General features: G+C 41.2%; 1 protein-coding gene across 6 annotated transcripts; it reads left to right on the top strand.

The window, feature by feature from the left end:
- The first annotated feature begins 5,641 nt into the window (after positions 1-5,641).
- LOC118208255 (alpha-1,3-galactosyltransferase 2-like) lies at positions 5,642-18,861 on the top strand. Of its 6 annotated transcripts, none has more exons than XM_035382752.1 (7): positions 5,642-5,661; positions 10,117-10,169; positions 11,709-11,771; positions 13,378-13,461; positions 15,001-15,090; positions 16,491-16,628; positions 16,839-18,861. In XM_035382752.1, exons 2-7 carry the CDS (start codon positions 10,123-10,125, stop codon positions 17,515-17,517), a joined length of 1,101 nt encoding a protein of 366 aa, XP_035238643.1. In that variant the 5' UTR covers positions 5,642-5,661; positions 10,117-10,122; the 3' UTR covers positions 17,518-18,861. The 6 variants fall into 6 exon arrangements, with proteins under 6 accessions (XP_035238643.1, XP_035238641.1, XP_035238645.1 ...); XM_035382750.1 differs by having other exon boundaries at positions 5,659-5,862; XM_035382754.1 differs by lacking the exon at positions 5,642-5,661 and adding an exon at positions 7,258-7,967.
- The last annotated feature ends 1,134 nt before the right edge of the window (positions 18,862-19,995 follow it).

Raw genomic sequence — 19,995 nt, 5'->3', positions numbered from 1 at the left:
GGCTTTTTATGTCCAAAATACCGGTAGATCGGTTAAACAGGAAGCATCTGGCTGGAAAGCACAGCTTACTGTTTCCATGTCCAGTTCCCTCCCCTATAAAGAGGTCAGTACTGCTGGACTATCACTAATGGAAATACACATTTTAGTGTGCTAGTGTCCATTTGTAATGCCAGGACAGGAATGAAATTCAAATTCTGTTCATTTCATGTTACCACTCCCACACCTACTTTGTGCTTGTAACTATCAAGGTTATGTCTTCCAAGAGTGGCTAGTACTTACTGTTAATATGCTACCGTACCAAAGAGAGAGATTTTTTAAAAAAAATATCAGGCCAATATCATCCAGATACTCTCTTGTGTATTCTAAATTTACATGGATATGACACGTCTAATTATATGAATAAATACTTAACACAAGGCCACTTTTTTCTTCTGGCACTTTAGGGTGTCTTATCAGCAATGATCTCTTCCATGCCAAATGCAATAGGAGAAGCTTGTCATATGAGGCTAGAGATACTTGATAGGTTTTGCAAGAGGTTACGCAGATGTCACGGTAACAGCTTTAATAATCTTTTAGTTTCCTGGAAAGAAAGAAAAAAGTGTGGAATGAAGAGATTCGGCATTCTATTATTATTTAATGTATTTTATTCTTGTAGAGTATTTAAACAGAATTTCACCTTCTGTCCTGTGGATTTTAGGTGCTGTATCCAGGTTATTCAATTACTCCTGGGATATTTTTATTTTCATACTTTTTAGTGTTTGATGCACTGTGTAACAGAATGTAATGAAATTTTATCTATTATAATGAATTCTTTAAGAATCTTGAGATTGGAATGTATTTTTAGGTGGATATAAAATATGATAGCCTTAAGCTCATGTGTTTGGTGAAGAAGTGCATTGTGTGAGTTTCTGTGTGTCCACTGCACTATCGTGTAACTTGAGCCAAACCTTTCCTTGCCAGTAGGTGGTCATGTTCGAATGAAGAAAATTTTAATGGCAAATTTGTGGAACCTGTTTTTTTTTTTTTTGTGCCTCCACCACAATGGATGATGTGATCACATCTTGGATCTGGGGCAAGGATTAGAATATTCCATTTTTAGAGATACAAGTTTTAACCTTTTACCTTTTGTGTCTAGTCTGCTCTCTGTGTAGCTAGCTTACTAAGCTCAGGAAGCAAAGGCCTGTCTATCTAATACATCTTGTAGGCTATATTTGTCCACCTACAGAACTGACCTCTGGCCTTCATCACTGAAAACCTTAAAGGTACTGCATGGCCATCTTGATCTAATCAAAACTTGATGCAGATTGTACAGTACAATTGAGAAATAGGCTGCATGTGTTGTGTATGCTTTTTAGTGTTTGATGCACTGTGTAACAGAATGTAATGAAATTTTATCTATTATAATGAATTCTTTAAGAATCTTGAGATTGGAATGTATTTTTAGGTGGATATAATATATGATAGCCTTAAACTCATGTGTTTGGTGAAGAAGTGCATTGTGTGAGTTTCTGTGTGTCCACTGCACTATCGTGTAACTTGAGCCAAACCTTTCCTTGCCAGTAGGTGGTCATGTTCGAATGAAGAAAATTTTAATGGGACGGAGTGTGGCACAGTGGGTAAGGAACTGCGCTTGTAACCAAAAGGTCGTAGGTTCGATTCCCGGGTAAGGACACTGCCGTTGTACCCTTGAGCAAGGTACTTAACCTGCATTGCTTCAGTATATATCCTGCTGTATAAATGGATACAATGTAAAGTGCTATGTAAAAAGTTGTAAGTCGCTCTGGATAAGAGCGTCTGCTAAATGCCTGTAATGTAATGTAATGTATGCTAAATGTATATAGTAAGTACCTAGAGAGACATTTGTTTTATCAGGTGATTACCACTTAAAATGTTCTTGTGTAATAAATCTGACATGCACTGGGGAATGTAATACTGACAAAAATTGGAGAATAAAGAGATTTAGAATTAAACTGCAGTGTAACTGCTTGGTTTGTCTGGGTGAAGAAGACATGACCGAGCATACTGGTAATGTATGTACTGTAATTCTTTTTTCCATATTGATTCTTTTGTCTTTAAATGTTTACCCATTGTAATTCTTCTCTGGTTGGTTTTCTGACAGGCTGCAACCAGCTTGACTGGTACATACCGCTACCAACTGTAATTCATCATACTGTAAGTGAAACTGTACATGGCAGCTTCAGATGAACTTAAGATGGTGTCTACCATCAACTGTGGGGAAAAACCATTCAGTGAACAATTCAAATAATGGCACCACCCACAAAACACCTCCACCAACACTATTGTGTTTGTGCAAGCATGGAATTTGTATACTGCCGCAGACTTCCAGCCTTTTTTCCTTTGTATGGCACCATCATTTTGTCAATTGAGAACTGGTTCTCGCTTTCAGCTTCCATGCACTTGCTTCTCATGTGGTTGAGTATAGGCCTTCTTTTCACCTGAGAGTCTTCACTGGCGTCAGAGGACATGTCTTGGAAGTGAAGCATCCTGGATGAACACTTGAAGCGTTTAACTGGCATAATATCTGCAACCTTATCATATCTTGCTTCTGCTGCCCAGTAATCCTCCACCGCAGGCATTTTTCTATTCCCATCATCAGCTTCATTCCAATGAAAGCTTTTATTTCGGTACTGGTGGTATTGATGCTGCATCCAGTGAGCTGACAGGCATACAGATTGGTCTGGTTAGCAAACATATCAAGAACCTCATCGTCAAAGAATAGAGAGAAGTATTACAGTGGAGTGGAGAGCTCATCTGGTTCAGTGAAGTTGTTTGGTGTAGCAGTGGACTGGTGGTCAAAGTCAATCAATCAATCAATCAAATTTTATTTGTATAGCGTATTTTACAGCAGTTATCACAATACGCTTTACAGACAACCCTGGCCTAAACCCACACAGGAGCAAGCCTAAGGCAACAGTGGCAAAGAAAAACTCCCTGTGGCAGATGGGAAGAAACCTCGGAAGGAACCAGGCTCAAGGGGGGAAACCCATCCTCCTCTGGTTGGCTCAGGGTGCCGACTGGTGACCAACATGTCAGTCAGTTTTATAGGGTTTATAATGAGGCTCAGATGATGGGTGGGGCCGGGTGGCGGTGATGGGGAGCAGCAGGTGGCGACAGATGTGGGCAGGGTGGAGGCAATGACTAAAGAAGGGCTGGACCGCAGTGGTGGGGGAGACCAGACGACCCTCGAAGCACTCTCGAAGATTGGGGCAAGAGCCCCGCCGGCAGCGTGGGGAAGAAGGTAGAAATGGCAATTAGGGAATTTGCAATATAGCAGACAGTGGGTAAAGTGGCAGTAGTATGCATTGGGGGGGCCCCGCCAGGAGTAAGATATGGCTGCATAGCTACTAGGACAGGGATGGAGAGCCCATGCAGTCATGAGGGGTGGACAACCATACCCACCTATCAAGAGCCAGCCCATGCAAAGTTGGGTCACAGCTGATTGACAGGTGACAGTCAGGAAAGGATTGCCACCCCACAAGGCTCTATGACTACAGGCTTCTCCCACCCTGTCTCTAGACTATAACTGATTATAAGCCTGAGCATAAAGGTGCATTTTAATCTAGACTAAAATATTGAGACCGAGTCTGACTCCTTTATACATTTTGGAAGCTGGTTTCACAGTAGTGGGGCTCTGTAGGAGAAAGCCCTACCACCTTTTAGGTTTTTGGGAATTCTTGGGACTACCAAGTAGCCTGCGTCTTGGGATCGGAGTGACCTTGTGGGCTTACAAAGTAGGAGCAGGTTAGTTATGTACACAGGTGCACGTCCATGCAGAGCTTTAAAAGTCAGTAGCAAAAAAATTGTGGGGTGGGGGGATTAACAACCTCCTTGCACATAGTGGAGGCATAGTACACAAATAGAGCTGCAGTACCTCCACTTTGACGTTAGCCTATGTACCAGAATGATTTTGAAAACAGTCACGCAATAATCAGGTTACTTTTAGTGGTGTAGTGGGGATTTTTCTAGTGGAGGAACGCTATTTTAATTACGTAATCAGACATCGCGTTATAATAATAATAACAATAATAATAATAATAATATACTGTATTTATATAGCACATTATAATACAATGTCTTCTCAAGTTATGTGGGCATTAAGCATCTCTTATTTTCAGATAAAAACAGATGGATCAACAAACAATTACAAATGCCACAGACCCACACACACACACCCAACCAAATAGACTGTTAAGATAATCGCCAGATACAAAAGTGAGAAGGTAAACAAACTAGCTACAGCATTGCTTCATAACCACACAAATAATCCCAACTAAATATCATTAGCAGACTGCAGAGTACACAGACAGCATCCGCGAACTAACTATCTAAGCGGTACACAGTTGCCGTGCGTGTTTGTTCTGGGATAACGTTAGCCTCCGTTTGAGTTGCATCTGACGCCAGTGACGTGGACGGTGTCGCCTCCGGTTGAGGTGCATTTACCGTGGATGGTTCAGGCTCCAGGGAAGCCTCAGCATGGGGTAACGTTACATCTGCCGATAGCATTACTAGCATCGTCACCAATAGAAACCGTGGGCGGCAAATTCGCCGCTGGTGCTGCGCCTGTGAACCACGTTGAATAAACCTTTTTGTCATTTCTAGCCTATTTTTCTGTATTTTCAAGTCTTCTGCATTGTCTTTTCGCTTTTGAAAGCCCGATTTTGACTTCTGCATTTTTGAGAAATAACTGTCAAGAAACGTGTAAACTAAATTAGCTAACGTTACTGTAATCTATGGTAAGTAATGTGCGCAGCCGCGATCAAATCATTCAATTAATGACAAGACAATAATGAAAGCTGCTATTGGACAGAGACCCCCTGCGGTTACCGGGCACGCCCTCATTATCAACATATTGTTCTCTGATTTGACAAAATGTGTGGTTACTTTTCAGAGCTGAGATGTTGCGAGTATTTGGCGCAAAGGCTATTCAATGCATTTCACCCACCATTTCAACGGGCCCTGTGGGCCCCTGGTCAAGCTCGGGCCCCCGTGCAATTGCATACGTTGCATACCCGCTAGCGCCGGCTCTGTGCGTATCCCTACGGAGCACCACCGGCGACTAGTGGGCACCCTCAGTATTTCAAGGCCGCTTCATTCACACCAGCGAATGGAGGAAAGTCTACAATTACAATATCCAACAGGTCTGAAAAACTCAAAGTGAGTGCAGGCTATTAGAATATTACAGTATCGCGTTTCTGAGTTCGGTAGCCTGCACGACTTAGAAATAATTCGTCATCTTCTCGTAACCTGAACCAAAAGTAATCATGTTTGTTATGGGTATATTTTAATACGCACAACGAAAGTCGGGGTACAAAGTATATCCACCTTTCCTGCATTGCTAAATAATTATCCAACTAGATCAAAATTTAATTTCATTTATCAAAGTTATTGAAACCTGCCCCACAATGGGAACGGCGAACGTGATACGAAGGTGTGCCCTCCAAATAGCCAATGACAGCTCAGACCGTCCTATCCCAACCAGGTCTTAAGTGGCCACCGAGGCCACCTCTCTGCTTTCTATCTTTTTCCATTTTTCCTTTTCCTCCGTACCCGAGCCGTGGCTCACGTCATTTTAGGGAGCTACCCTAGCCTCGGTGTCCCCGCCGAATAACCCTGGATCGCTGGACCGTTGGACTTAAGAGTGTTAGCACCGCTTCGGAACCGTGTCTTGACGCCTTGAAGTACCGACGGGCTCGTTGGGAGTTCGGTGTCGCCGATCAAGCTGGCCTGTCTAAAGCTGCATTTTCCGGCTTTGAATTTAGCGCGTGGCTGCCTCAGCTGGATCTCGGGGATCACTTTCTCCTCACTCTTTCCTCTCTTCCTCTCCTCTCCACACTCCGACTCGTAAGTAACGCCATACGAGGGTCAATTCCCGCTAAATAATTTTAAGTGTCGAGGTTGATAAAGGGTGGTCTCCAGTTATTCTGGGTTCAGTATTCAGAGTGCTGTACCATTAACAGGGTAGCTGAGGGTGACCCCCTAATAATTAAATTTGAAATATTCAATTTAAGTTGATTTATTTTATTAACTCAACTAAGTTCAATCAACCTTATGACAACTGTATGATCAAGTGCAATATTACACTGCCACCTATGTTAGTGTTTGACACAAACATACAGAATATAGACTGCTGGCTGCCTCGTCTTCTTCTATAGTCCCACACACATCACTATAATACATACAGTGCTCTTTTGTTTGCTCTTTTGTTCTGGTGTGCTTCTGCCTCTGCCTCATCCTCTGAACCACTACTGTCCTCGCTGTTGCTGCTGCTGCTCATGCCACCATCCTGGCCCTTTTCATGAATTGCAACCTCGTCGTCCTCCTCACTTGTTCCCTCATCTGATTCTGATGATTCAGGTGAAAATAACTCAGAATTACGAGAAATAAAGTCGGAATTGCGAGAAATAGTCAGAATTGCGAGAAATAAAGTCGGAATTGCGAGAAATAGTCAGAATTGCGAGAAATAAAGTCGGAATTCCGAGAAATAAAGTCGCAATTCAGCAAACTTTTTTCTTAATGTGGCAGAGACGGGCTTCCATACACATACGGCTTCGTCTATTGTGTCTAAGATATAATCTTGAGGAAAAACATTTAAAATGTAGAAGGATAATTCAGAAGCACTCGCCACCAAATTTGCTTGTTGAAGATCTGTCCGCAGTATGTCGGGAGGCTATTTAATCCAGCTCTTTTTGAATTGATATGTAAATGTGTACCTTAGTGCAACGTCCTGGTATGCATCAAGATCCTATTGTTGGAAAACAAAATTACGATACTTAACACGGAACCCCTTCAAATAAAACTACGAACATCTTTGAATTGCCGGAACATGCCGCCGAAAGACGGATAGCTTGTCATTGACTTTAAAACAGCTGAGTTTGATTTTAATTACAGGCTTTGTGATATTTTCGGAGGCGCTGACGCCGGATAACTTTAGAATCTTAATGCAAAGCATTGCGCCTGGTGTGACATCAGTGAACCTACAAGTTTGTATGATTTACATACAAACCAAATGGTAGCATTTAACGGAAGCTTGTCAAGATTTGAGAATGGGAGCGGAGCTCCATCATGTCCTGGTGTTCCACGTTTTCCCTCAGTATATCATTGGTGGATTAGAAAAATTGATTGTACGGCTTAACGCCTTATCCTGTTGCTTAGGTCTGATTTTTGTGTGTGCCAGTGCCACTGCCACGGACTTTTTGATTTTTTTTTTTTTGGTGATTTCAGTTCACCTTTGCAATAATTAATCATGGAAATATTGGCTATTTAATTTACAGCATTAGGCTATAAACGTTATGTAGAATGGCTGTATTTGTATGCTAGGCCTATGTCACTTTATTTCACGTGTGGAACATCAATTGCATGCATATGTGACCAATTTAAATCGATGTATGCGAAAGATAGAAGAAATAAGTCAGGGTTCGGTGTGGTTTCAAGTTCAGGTTACCCGATCTTAAAATGACCCAGTTTATTCATTGCGCCTACATCAGGTCACCGCAGGGCCTACTACAAAGCTCAGTGGGACTGTCAGGAGGTGAGCCTGACAAGCCACCGGCTTCGCTGTGCTGGAATCACGGGGGAATTCATTAATTGGGATCCAGGTGTCGAATGCACACCAGGGTAATGGGCTGATTGCGGGTTTATCTGGTGGGGGAGCGGCGCAGCTGAGTTCCGTAGGCTATGTAATTAGTGATTTGTGTGGGTATAAAGGGGAGGCAAGTGACAGTAGCCTACAGAGGAGAGACGTCGGATGGATGGATGGATGGATGGATGGAGGGAGTTCCTCATGAGAGGATTTTTAGCTTCGGTTTTTCGCTTCTTTTTTTTTGGTTTCGCTTTCGTTTGTTTTTGTATGAGTGTGTTGTCTCTTCTGTCTGGCGGTGGCTTCCTGGAAGGCGGTCCCGGAGGAGGAGGAACGCTGCAGTGATCCTGTGAGGCGCTGCGCTGGCCCTGTGAGCAAAGCCACTGCGCTGGCCCTGACGAGGGGGGAGAATGCAGCGATTCCCCACCTTGGCAGTAACCACTATCGGGACCGGGCCAGAGTGCGGGGTGCGGCGGTGCAGTCCGGGATATAGGCGAAAGCAGACCAGAACTGGAACCAGTGCCTGCTCCCTCCTGCATAGTGTGGGGTGCAGCGAGATCCTCACGTGGCGGTCGGAGCACAGCATGCAGAGTGTTCCGGGCCGCAGGGATGAAGTGTGGACGGGTGGAAGGCAGGGCCGGCCCTAGGATTTCTGTGGCCCTAAACAATCTGTCGACTGGAGGGGCGCGTGCGCGTCGGGCAGTTTCCATGGTCAAAATTCTTCTTGCATGTTATCAAATTCGGTTGCCTTTCAGTTTTTATAATACCGCTAGTTTTGTGATACGTAATTACAAAAATTACATTATTTACCTAAAGTACCATTGGATCGGGTGGGGCCCTAAACAACCGCATAGAGGGGGAAAACAGCAGTGGCCTACGTGTGTGCTGTGTGTGAGGGGAGTGTGCTCTTACCTGTGCTGGGGCTCCGTGGGAGGGAAGGGGTGTCATGGTTCTGTGTTTCCGTCTGTCTTTCCTTGTTGGGCCGCCAGATGGTGGCACTTCTGTTTTGTGTTCTGCTCCCCCTGTTTAATTGTATTATTGCTTTCAATTATTCTATTGTTTGTGGGTTGTCTCGTTTTCCCTTCCCTCTCTGTGGCCTGATTGTTCATGGTGCCCTCCTGTGTCTCGTCAGTGTCTGGTCTAAGTTCCCTTCTTCCTTGGCTCAGGTGCTGGATCCTTGTTTGTTTTTTGGGTGCGTATTGGATTGTGTTTCGGTTTGTGGTCCTTCGTGTGATTGTTTTGCCGGGAGTGTTTTCCTCCCTGCCAGTGTTTTGTTTTTGCCTTGGTTTTTTTTTTTTTTTTTGTTCTCCTTTTGACTTCCCCTGCACGGTTTAATATTTGTTCCCTTGTTTATTGTTCTAATTAAAAGCAACTTTCTTGGTTTTGCGTTCACTGTGGATTTTGGGTGTTTTTGACTCCGCGTTTGGGTCCATTCCCTCGCCCACCTTGACAAGGGGGGTCATCGGCAGGTAGCGGGGTGTAGGAGTGGGGGGGAAGCAGTAAGGGCACGGGTTAGTTCGAGACCGTGGCGTACCCTACTTGTACAAATTGTATAATGAAAAATTTGCCTTTTAGCCTACTTGCCTCGTCCTGGTTTCCTTGTGGTGGGTGGGTTCCTGTGGGAAAAGAAACCTGGTTGCTGTTGGGTGGCAGGAGCTAGCGTGTGCGACTCCCGAGAGGGCTCCCCCCCCCCCCCCCCCGGATAGCCTATATAGCATTGTGAATACTAAGCTAGCAAACAAACTTTTATTTGTACGTCTTATTATAGTTAAGCGTAGCGATCATTAACTGAAACTAGCATAACTTCGGACGAGACTAGGCTTTAATTGCGGCAGTCTGCTGGAAGGGTAGATATTCTACTACGGGTTGAGGATGCATTTGGGTGGCGCTTGATCTGGCTTCTGGTCCACTTTTATTATTGAGCAGTTACTGAAATAGGATACATCGTTTTATGCAAGTCTGCTGACTAGTGCTAGGCTACCACATTATTTTATTTAATGTTCTGTATTTTATTTTTCAAATTTGTCTCTTTTCCCCACTCGAAGACGTACGCTAGTCTATTTCTCTTTCAGGTAAGTAGGCTACATAGGGCTCCTAGCTAGCCTGTACAGAATTTGCCGTACTAAAAGTCTTGTCATGTAACGCTGCTCATTTCTGCCTTAATGAGGGAGTTGAATTTTAGGTTGTTTTTTTCCCAGTGTGTTCGCAAAACCGCTTTATTTCCTAACTTTAATCGGTAGTCTTTTCTGCGTTGATTTCGGTTATTTTTTTTATTCCGTGCGCTTTCCACAGGGAATAAGTTAGCCGTCATTTTTTCCAGGAACAAAAACTTGTTGCATATCGTAGCTGAAGTCCTAGATTAAAAACGCATGGCATACGCCACTCTTACGAATTTGTGGTAAGGACTGTTATAGGATAGCCTACTTCATTTGTGTCAGTTCGGGAGATATTTTAGCTTCAATCTCCCTAAAGGTTCTATTATCTGATTAAGTAGTGTATTTCTGTTTTTTTCTTCGCAGCCTGGAATGAACTTCGGCTTGAACGTCGGTAGACGAGTGCTCTCAAAAATGAGGTTTGTGAAGCGGCTTTACTGCAGTTCACCACCCAGTTCCATTTATCGACCTCGGTAGAATTTCCTCGGTAGAGTTTCAGTTACTCGACATACTGTAAGTGCTTTTTGAATCTTGTACGACCTGTTAATCAAGTTTCGTTAATTGCACGGCATCTTGCCATTGTGCAGAACTAGGTAGGTACTTCTAGGAATGAAGGAACCAATCAAAATTGAACGGTTTCTGGCGAATTCCATATGCGTAAAAATGATCCTACAGTCAGAGAAGATTGAATTTGTTCCTAACCACTGGGGTTGAATAAGGCCGTGTCCTATGTATGAATAATTTCCTTGAGATTTCAAAATAAATAAGTGAATACAGAAATTATTATTGTTGTCCTTAAATCAATGGAACACAGCATCTGCTAAATTCATAAATATGAATGCAGTATTTATATTTATTCACTTGTTAATTTATCTGGAAGCAGGTAAAAAGTGGGACTTGCTTCTGAAAGGTTAAATTCCCAGGTGGGGTTTTGTCTTGCACCCTGGAAATTTACACTTAATATACAGTACTGGTCCTCAGCACTGGTTCTGGAGGGCTGCATGGTCTGCACAATTTTGCCAGCCTGTAATACAGCAATTTAAGCTATTAATTACGCAGCAAGACCACAAAGAGCTTTACATGTTGTGGTGAGTAGCTGTGATGTATGTGATGCTCTGTGCGCAGATTTTTTGATGTCTGTTAGTACCCAGGTAGCTGAGTTCTGGACACACATTCCTTTATGGAGAGTTTTGGATGGGAGGCTGGTGAAAGGGGTGTTGCAGTAATGTATGTGTATGAATATGAACGCATGTATTAGATCTTCAGCATCAATGAGGTTGAGAGATTGGTGGAGGCAAGCAATGTCGCAGTGCAATTTTTGTGATAAAAGTTAATGTGAACTTTCAGTAGGAGAGTTTAGTCAAAATGACTCCAAGGTTGCAGACTTTGGTTGATGAAGCAACAGAGATGTCATCAATGGCGAAGCAAGACAAATCAGTGGGGGTTTTTTTTTTTGAGGGTGGTTTTTTGTGCAAGCAGCATGTGTTTTGTTTTGTTGCAATTTAGCATTAGAAAATGAATAGATATCCAAATTTTTATCCAAGCTGGGAGTGAGGGAGTAGGTAGAACTGAATTTATTGGGTGCTAACCTATATCCCTGAATGTGTATGTGTGTATACATGTATAAATATAAAATGTAGGTATGTGAATGTCATCAGTATAGCAATGAAAGTGTAGAGCATGTTGATGGGGGATGTAACCAAGAGGGATCATTTACATGATAAATAGGTTGTTTTCTAGGAAGAAAAAAAACAAAACAAATACTGATAAAGAACAACAAATACAAAACAAGAGCCATTGGTTTTAGAAATGCATCTCTCAAAAGTGCCCTTCCTCTTTTACTAATTTACTAATTTTTTTGGGTCAGTTTGACCCAAATTGTGTCGTTTAACCAAAGGGTTGAAGTATGTTAATGGTAGCGCTCGCTTAAGTGGCTGTTTTTCTTTTATTTTTTGAAGGAATAGATGCCCCGAGTTTCAAGCTTGTCGCCTTCTTAGGCTGCTGCCATTTGCTGACTCACTGTAAGTTGACTCGATATCTACATTCTTACTGTCACACAGCAGAAAAAGCTACTTGTGGACCGCCAGTGATGCAATTTCAAAGTGCGAACAGGCAACGTCAGTTCTGAGGAAGGAGTAAAATGTGTAGCAAAGGCTCTGTCCAACCGTATTTAATATCTTCGTCTTTTATTCTTCTTTCATTGGCTACTGTATATTTGAATGTGAATTGCATCTGTTAAATGATCTGTTAAAAACATGGATGTGTAATATGCAGTTTTATGTCCAAATTGCCACTGACATGGCTATTTCAGTACGAGAATGTACTACTCAGTGGTTTGCACTTTGCACATTTAGGATAGCAGATATATTTTGAAAAGCAGTGTTTTGAAAAACGTTGTCATAACAGCATGAGTCGTATAAGAGTGCAGGGGTAGTCTTCAGTGGCTAAATGACATCCACATTGATGAACTATTTATTTATTTAGGATCCCCATTAGCAATACGCAGTGTGCAGCTAATCTTCCTGGGGTCCGAATATAAAATACATACTATACATACAAGATTATATAGTATGACATAACATCAAACAGACAGAATAGTACAAAACAGTAACATTAGAAAAAATAAAATAAAAATAGTAACAAGAAGGGGAGAGGAGAAAATACTGTTGGACTACATAAAGTATTGTAAATACAATGTAGGGATGGATGAGATGAATAAATTAATTGAACCGCATAACCAATATCCTAAAATATAATTTCTGTGATTTTCCACAACTTTTCAGTGACTGCTCCGTTATCCAATATTTCCCCTGACAAAATTATGACCCGCCATATTCATAGCAGCTGTAATTTTCTGCATGCACCCACGATGAAAAAAAACATTTCATTTCTTCTTACTCGCCCCATTTCCCCCCCCCCCCCCCCCCCCCCCTGCCCCATGCCATTTAGTTTTCAAAAGCGATTAGGAGTAACTTACTTCAAACCTGTTCTGTAAGATTTCTCGGAAGCACTCGTCAGCCTTTCCGGATGGCCCACCTCTTTTTCTGTTGTCATATAAATTTGAGCAAGGTTGCTTCTCTGTGTTTCAGCAACATTTCATGTATTCGGTGATGTCGGAAGTCTTCTCCCATTTCACCCTTTGTATGCCCTGCAAGCCATTGTCCTCTTGTGTACTCACCTGTCCCAGTAAATACACCATTAAAGTCTTTGCGTCCATAGACCACAAGTCCAGAGGTCTCTGTTTGGGACTGGGCCAGTGTGTCCACGTTTCTGTGTGACATCATCGTGCTCATGGCAACGGAGATTGAAAGACCATGCCACAGAATCTGTCACTATCCAAACTTTAGATCATCTACCCTACAGACAAATTCGGCTATTTAAGAGGGGTAAACAGGCCTATGTGCCTGTACATGAATGTTGCTTACCCGAACATGACTCTAAACACAAATAAGCATGGCAGCTAACATTGTTTCAGTATATGTGAATACTGAAACATGAGTTTAACTGGAACAAAAAATAATGTTACACAAATAATAGCCTACACTATTCTGTAATTTGAAGTGAATGTACATTATGTAGCATAATGCCTGTACAATCCTTTGAGATTTTGTTTTTCTGTTTCTTTAGGCTGTGTAATAGATTGAGAGTATTGTATGGTCTGTGTGGGTGTGTCATCCTGCTACTATTTTTTCTCATTGGAGCATCTGGAAGGTAAGCATGTTTCTTTGACCATGCAAGAATAAATATTAATATATATATATATGTATACACACAAAAAATTATAAATAATTTAAGTACATGTGTGCATTTTCATTCTGTATTCTCTACTGTGATATGCACTGCCTGGCAAAAAAAAAAAATTGCCGTTTGGATTTTTGGACAGTGCCCAATGTATAACCCTCTGGAGGCAGTGTTATGATCTGGGGTTGCTTGAGTTGGTCAGGTCTAGGCTCAGCAGCATTATGCGGCAATAAAATGAAGTCAACGGAGTACCTGAATGTACTGAATGACCAGGTTATCCCATCAATGGATTTTTTCTTCCCTGACGGCACGTGCATATTCCAGGACGACAATGCCAAGATTCATCGGGCTCAGAGTGGTTCTGGGAGCATGATGAATCATTTTCACATGGCCACCAGAGTCCTGACCTTAACCCCATTGAAAGTCTTTGGGATGTGCTGGAGAAGACTTTACGGAGTGGTTCGACTCTCCTGTCGTCAATACAAGATCTCGGCCAAAAATTAATGCAATTCTGGACGTAAATAAATGTGACGTTGAATAAGGTTGTCGAAACAATGCCACAATGAATGCGCGCCGTAATCAAAGCTAAAGGCGGTCCATCGAAATATTAGTATGCAACTTTTTTTTGGCCAGGCAGTGTATATTATTATTATTATTGTTTTGCTGTAATGTGATTCTCCAGACATCTCTTACCAAATCAATGGACAGTGTTACATATCTCAGTTCTGGAATTGTTTTAAATGAAATCGTTCTTATACCCATGAGCTCTACAAATGGAGGATATGTTTGCGTATAGCAGCTACATACACAAGCACTGCTGTACACTACCACATAGCAGTAGTTGTACATTAGTGTACAGCAGTTTGCACCTAATTTTTTAGAAGGCATTTTAGTTTTATATGTAGAACAATTTTGGCCATTAAGGACAAAAACTATACATGGCCAAAATTGTTCTTCATACAAAACTAAAATGCAAAATATACTAAACTAAAAAAATTCTAAAAACTAAAGAAATTCTTAAACTGCTTGTTACGTGATCATTGTCAAAATGCGCAACATGTTGGCAAACCATTAAATTCCCATGGAGGGAGCACTGATGCCCAACTGGTGTAAGCACACAGTTCAAAATTCATGCGGAGTCGTGATCCTCGAAGTTGTTTGTTGAAACAACTTAATTTATTTCCCTCTGAAACAATGCTGATTTGCTGTTGTTTACAAGACAGTTTCTTAGTTAACTGTGTGTCCTTCAGTTGCCTTAGATTGTTTAAATGCTTTTGGGTGTTAACATAAATAACAATGTCATTCCTTTATCAAAAGGCCTTACATTTCACAAATTAAATAAATTTTAAGTTGGTTTTCTTCGACACATTTTGACTGTTATATTATCAAAAATGGGAAAACACTTAACAAATTACAAACATAAACAAATGTTGCAGGGAGGATACATGATTCATAGGAGAAAACTAAGATGTGCCATGTTTTAAATTGTCCGTCTGTTCTAATTTTCAGGTTTTTTGAAAGTGCTGTGAGAGAATTCCGTTCACCTCCAGGTACAAAGCTACAAACCGAATACAATGTAGACAGCTCCCTAGATCTCCGGTGAGTCACATGACCAGAACAGTGGGCTGTGCATTTACAGGCTTTTAGTATTTATCCCTCTCTTCCTTGTACTGTGTTCAGCCCTATGGTTCAGCCTTCACTTTTTGTTATTCATTTTTTAATAAAATAATGTTTGTTATTGATAAACTTGTGGCCCTGGCCAATTTTAATTAATTAATTAATTTTTAAGATTAAGATGAGCGTCCTGCTCCTAGTCTGCCTTTATTTTGTATTCTTTGCTTTATTCTGATTGGTAGAAATCAGAGAGGGTTTTTGGCAGAGAAGAGACCACAGCTGAGAGAGTTCAATTTCCTGGATCCTGGTTCCGTTTCTTTAGTGTGGAAACTGAAATACCCAACATACCACTATGCCACCAATTTAAACATAACTTGTGGCCTGTGGATTTAAAAGAATCTTATTTTATCGTTATCTGCAGTTAACTTTCTCAGTGACTCATTGAGGGTGGGACCCTCATTTGCAACGGTGTCAAGGTACAATAAAACTAAAAGGAGAAAAAGAATAATACATTAGAGAAGAGGAGTAATGACAGGCATCTGTTGAAATGGTTACAATTCAAATGAACAAGATTCAAGATCAAAAATATCCCCGTGTTACAACAGAACCAAGCTTCAGTGTTTTTTTGCTGTTCCTTCCTGGTATGAGTGGCAGAGAATTTAAAAGCTGTTCCAAGTTCAGAGTTAACTTTAGGTACATGGAGCATTAGGCAGTCCTGAGAGCATGTTTAATGATTTCCAGTATTCCAAACCAAGAGTGATGACCGAGAGTTTACAGAGAAGGGCTTTATAAATTAACATAAACCAGTGCTGATCTCTCCTTGTTGAGAGGACCAACCTACTTTTTTATATACTATGCAGTGATGTGTATCACCAGTAATAGATCTAAGAGCTGTATGGTAGACAGTATCTAAAAGCTTGAGGGTAGAAGCAGCTGCAGATGTCCCCATAATCAAGGCTGAAAGTAGTCTATTTTCCTTGAATGTTTAACTAGGTTTCAATATGGGTTTTAAAAATGATTTTCATCAACCCAGATAAATAAATATTTATAGCGGGGGACTCTTTCAGTTAGAATACCATTAAGAGTATGAATCTGGGGGTTGTCATAGTCAATTTTCCTGGCACTGGAGAACAGCATGTATTTAGTTTTATTGGCATTTAATACAAGTTTAATGTCCACTGGTGCTTTTTGCAGAGCATCAAAGATGTGTTGCAGCTTTTCTGCAGCCAGTTGTAAAGAATGTGAACAACAGTAAATAACAGCATCTTATGCATAGAAAGCCTGTTTTTTGTGATGCTTGTCATAGATGCAGTATCATCTGCATGTAAAAAAATGATGCCTTGTCATTACCTCCTTTTTTTTCTCAATTCTTTCCCTTCTCACAGGTCCCGAACTGATGTGACTACTTGCACTGACTGGGGAGCACCCATTATGTGGGATGGGATGTTTGATCCTAACATCTACGATGAGCATCACAAAAAAATGGGCAGCACTGTTGCACTGACAGTATTCGCCATTGGGAGGTTAGCATTAATTGTGAGAGTGATGGGGTTGTCTGCACTGACGAGCCCAGGTTGCAGTTTAAAGTGATGGGTTTTTCAGTGTGTTAGAAAATGGCAGATAAATGTTCTGACTGTGAGAAGTTAGGAACTTGTTCCAACGCTGCATACATTACTAACGCCTACCAACACCACCATTGTAATGAGCTGTGCATTTCTGTGTGCTTTTCCCAGATACCTGGAATTGTACCTGATGGAATTCCTGACCTCGGCAGATCGTCACTTCATGGTGGGTTTACCGGTGACGTACTACGTGTTCACCGATGCCCCTGAGAACGTGCCGGGGCTCCACCTGATGGCAGGGAGGACCCTGGAGATTATACCGGTCAAGCGGCACGAGCGCTGGCAGGACATCTCCATGATGCGCATGAAGACCATTGCGGACGCTATCCAGACACGCATCCGGCACCGGCACCGGTACATCTTCTGCCTGGACGTGGACCAGGTCTTCGTGGGTCGCTTCGGCTCGGAGGCCCTTGGGGAATCGGTGGCGCTTATGCACTCTTCCTTCTACAACACCCCCCAGGAAAGGTACACCTATGACCACAACCCGAACTCCACGGCCTACATGGAGAAGGGGGACCTCTACTACCACGCGGCTGTCTTCGGGGGCACGTGGCAGAGTGTGGCGAACCTGACAGAGAGCTGTCACCAGGGCATAATGGCAGACAAGAGGAACCAGGTGGAGGCTCTGTGGCACGATGAGAGCCACCTTAACAAGTACTTTTGGCTCCACAAGCCCAGCAAAGTGCTCTCCCCAGAGTATTGCTGGAACTTACTGAATGGCTTCAGCAAAGAAATACACGTTCAGCGCCTGCGCTGGGGAGAGAAACACGATGACAGGAGGACCTAGGGGTAGGATGGACCAAAAAAAATATCATTACTTGCACTCTTGCATTACTTGCGATACAACAAATGCACACTTGCACATTTACAACATATCGCATTTATCAGATTGAGAACTTTGCAATTTAAAAAAAAATCAGTTTAAAAAAAGATTTCAGTAATCAGCACAAAACCAAAACCTGATTTGTACACAACTGTAAACAGCACAGTAACATCCTCCATGGACCTAATAGAAAATAAGATTCTCCACAATCAACCTTTACAGCTGTTAATGTCACTGTTGGTATGATTTCAAAAGGGTTACTATTAGGCATGAATCTATTGCAGATAACTGTTGTTGACTTTCAACAGGTAGAAAGCTTAAACTTTCTATGGGAAAGACCTTAGAAAACCACTCCATTTTAGCTTGCAGCACTATAACTTTAGCCAGCAGGCTAGTAGTGATAATAAATTATGTGAATGAGTAGGTCTACACAATCATGTCATTGTACCCAGTAAGGGGTCAACACATCACAATCCCAATGGTGCAGGGGACAAAGACATGTACTTACACTGGTATTTTGGATATTAAAGCCCATTTACTATAAATTTTCAGCAAATAGTCATGTCAGGGTTAAGAAGACATGGAAGTTTGAATTTAATTTGTAAAACAGTCTTTTCTCCATGGAATACCTTCTGGCAGAAAAACATTCTGCTTTCAGGAAATGTGTTACTAACAATAAAACTCAACATAACTTCAGAGAATGTCATTAATTGATTAGCCATCCATGCTTTAAAATTCATTATTATGCAACAATGAAGTAACTTTGACAAAAAATTATTTGGACATCATTTCCGGAATGATGGATTCTCAAGCAACTTTTAAAGTTTCGGCAAGTTGATATTCATACCGTTCGGAAATGAATGGAAACAAATGGCTGGCTGAAAGGTAAACAAATTGTTGGGGAAAAACTAGCTAATTCTACTAGCTAGCTAAAACTAAAGCTGTTGTATGTCTTGTGGCAATGTAAAGTATGCCTACACAAAATTTGTACTAAATGGGCTTTTTATGTCCAAAATACCGGTAGATCGGTTAAACAGGAAGCATCTGGCTGGAAAGCACAGCTTACTGTTTCCATGTCCAGTTCCCTCCCCTATAAAGAGGTCAGTACTGCTGGACTATCACTAATGGAAATACACATTTTAGTGTGCTAGTGTCCATTTGTAATGCCAGGACAGGAATGAAATTCAAATTCTGTTCATTTCATGTTACCACTCCCACACCTACTTTGTGCTTGTAACTATCAAGGTTATGTCTTCCAAGAGTGGCTAGTACTTACTGTTAATATGCTACCGTACCAAAGAGAGAGATTTTTTAAAAAAAATATCAGGCCAATATCATCCAGATACTCTCTTGTGTATTCTAAATTTACATGGATATGACACGTCTAATTATATGAATAAATACTTAACACAAGGCCACTTTTTTCTTCTGGCACTTTAGGGTGTCTTATCAGCAATGATCTCTTCCATGCCAAATGCAATAGGAGAAGCTTGTCATATGAGGCTAGAGATACTTGATAGGTTTTGCAAGAGGTTACGCAGATGTCACGGTAACAGCTTTAATAATCTTTTAGTTTCCTGGAAAGAAAGAAAAAAGTGTGGAATGAAGAGATTCGGCATTCTATTATTATTTAATGTATTTTATTCTTGTAGAGTATTTAAACAGAATTTCACCTTCTGTCCTGTGGATTTTAGGTGCTGTATCCAGGTTATTCAATTACTCCTGGGATATTTTTATTTTCATACTTTTTAGTGTTTGATGCACTGTGTAACAGAATGTAATGAAATTTTATCTATTATAATGAATTCTTTAAGAATCTTGAGATTGGAATGTATTTTTAGGTGGATATAAAATATGATAGCCTTAAGCTCATGTGTTTGGTGAAGAAGTGCATTGTGTGAGTTTCTGTGTGTCCACTGCACTATCGTGTAACTTGAGCCAAACCTTTCCTTTTTAGTAGGTGGTCATGTTCGAATGAAGAAAATTTGAATTGCAAATTTGTGGAACCTTTTTTTTTTTTGTTTTTTTTTTTTTTTTTTTGTACCTCCACCACAATGGATTATGTGATCACATCTTGGATCTGGGCCAAGGATTAGAATATTCAATTTTTAGAGATACAAGTTTTAACCTTTTACCTTTTGTGTCTAGTCTGCTCTCTGTGTAGCTAGCTTACTAAGCTCAGGAAGCAAAGGCCTGCCTATCTAATACATCTTATAGGCTATATTTGTCCACCTACAGAACTGACCTCTGGCCTTCATCACTGAAAACCTTAAAGGTACTGCATGGCCATCTTGATCTAATCAAAACTTGATGCAGATTTTACAGTACAATTGAGAAATAGGCTGCATGTGTTGTGTATGCTAAATGTATAGTAAGTACCTAGAGAGACATTTGTTTTATCAGGTGATTACCACTTAAAATGTTCTTGTGTAATAAATCTGA

Source organism: Anguilla anguilla, chromosome 11 (genome assembly GCF_013347855.1).
Source record: "Anguilla anguilla isolate fAngAng1 chromosome 11, fAngAng1.pri, whole genome shotgun sequence".
NCBI lineage: Eukaryota > Metazoa > Chordata > Actinopteri > Anguilliformes > Anguillidae > Anguilla > Anguilla anguilla.
The sequence above is the reverse complement of the archived record's forward strand: the minus strand, read 5'-3'. Positions and strand labels throughout refer to the sequence as shown.

What these genes read in the sequence shown, in the direction of transcription:
- LOC118208255 (XM_035382748.1), top strand. Translation starts at nt 9,595, where the DNA reads ATGTTCTGTATTTTATTTTTCAAATTTGTCTCTTTTCCCCACTCGAAG. An exon ending in CGAGTGCTCTCAAAAATGAG is followed by an intron (nt 10,170 to 11,708) that starts GTTTGTGAAGCG and finishes TATTTTTTGAAG; the next exon opens with GAATAGATGCCCCGAGTTTC. An exon ending in CTCATTGGAGCATCTGGAAG is followed by an intron (nt 13,462 to 15,000) that starts GTAAGCATGTTT and finishes TCTAATTTTCAG; the next exon opens with GTTTTTTGAAAGTGCTGTGA.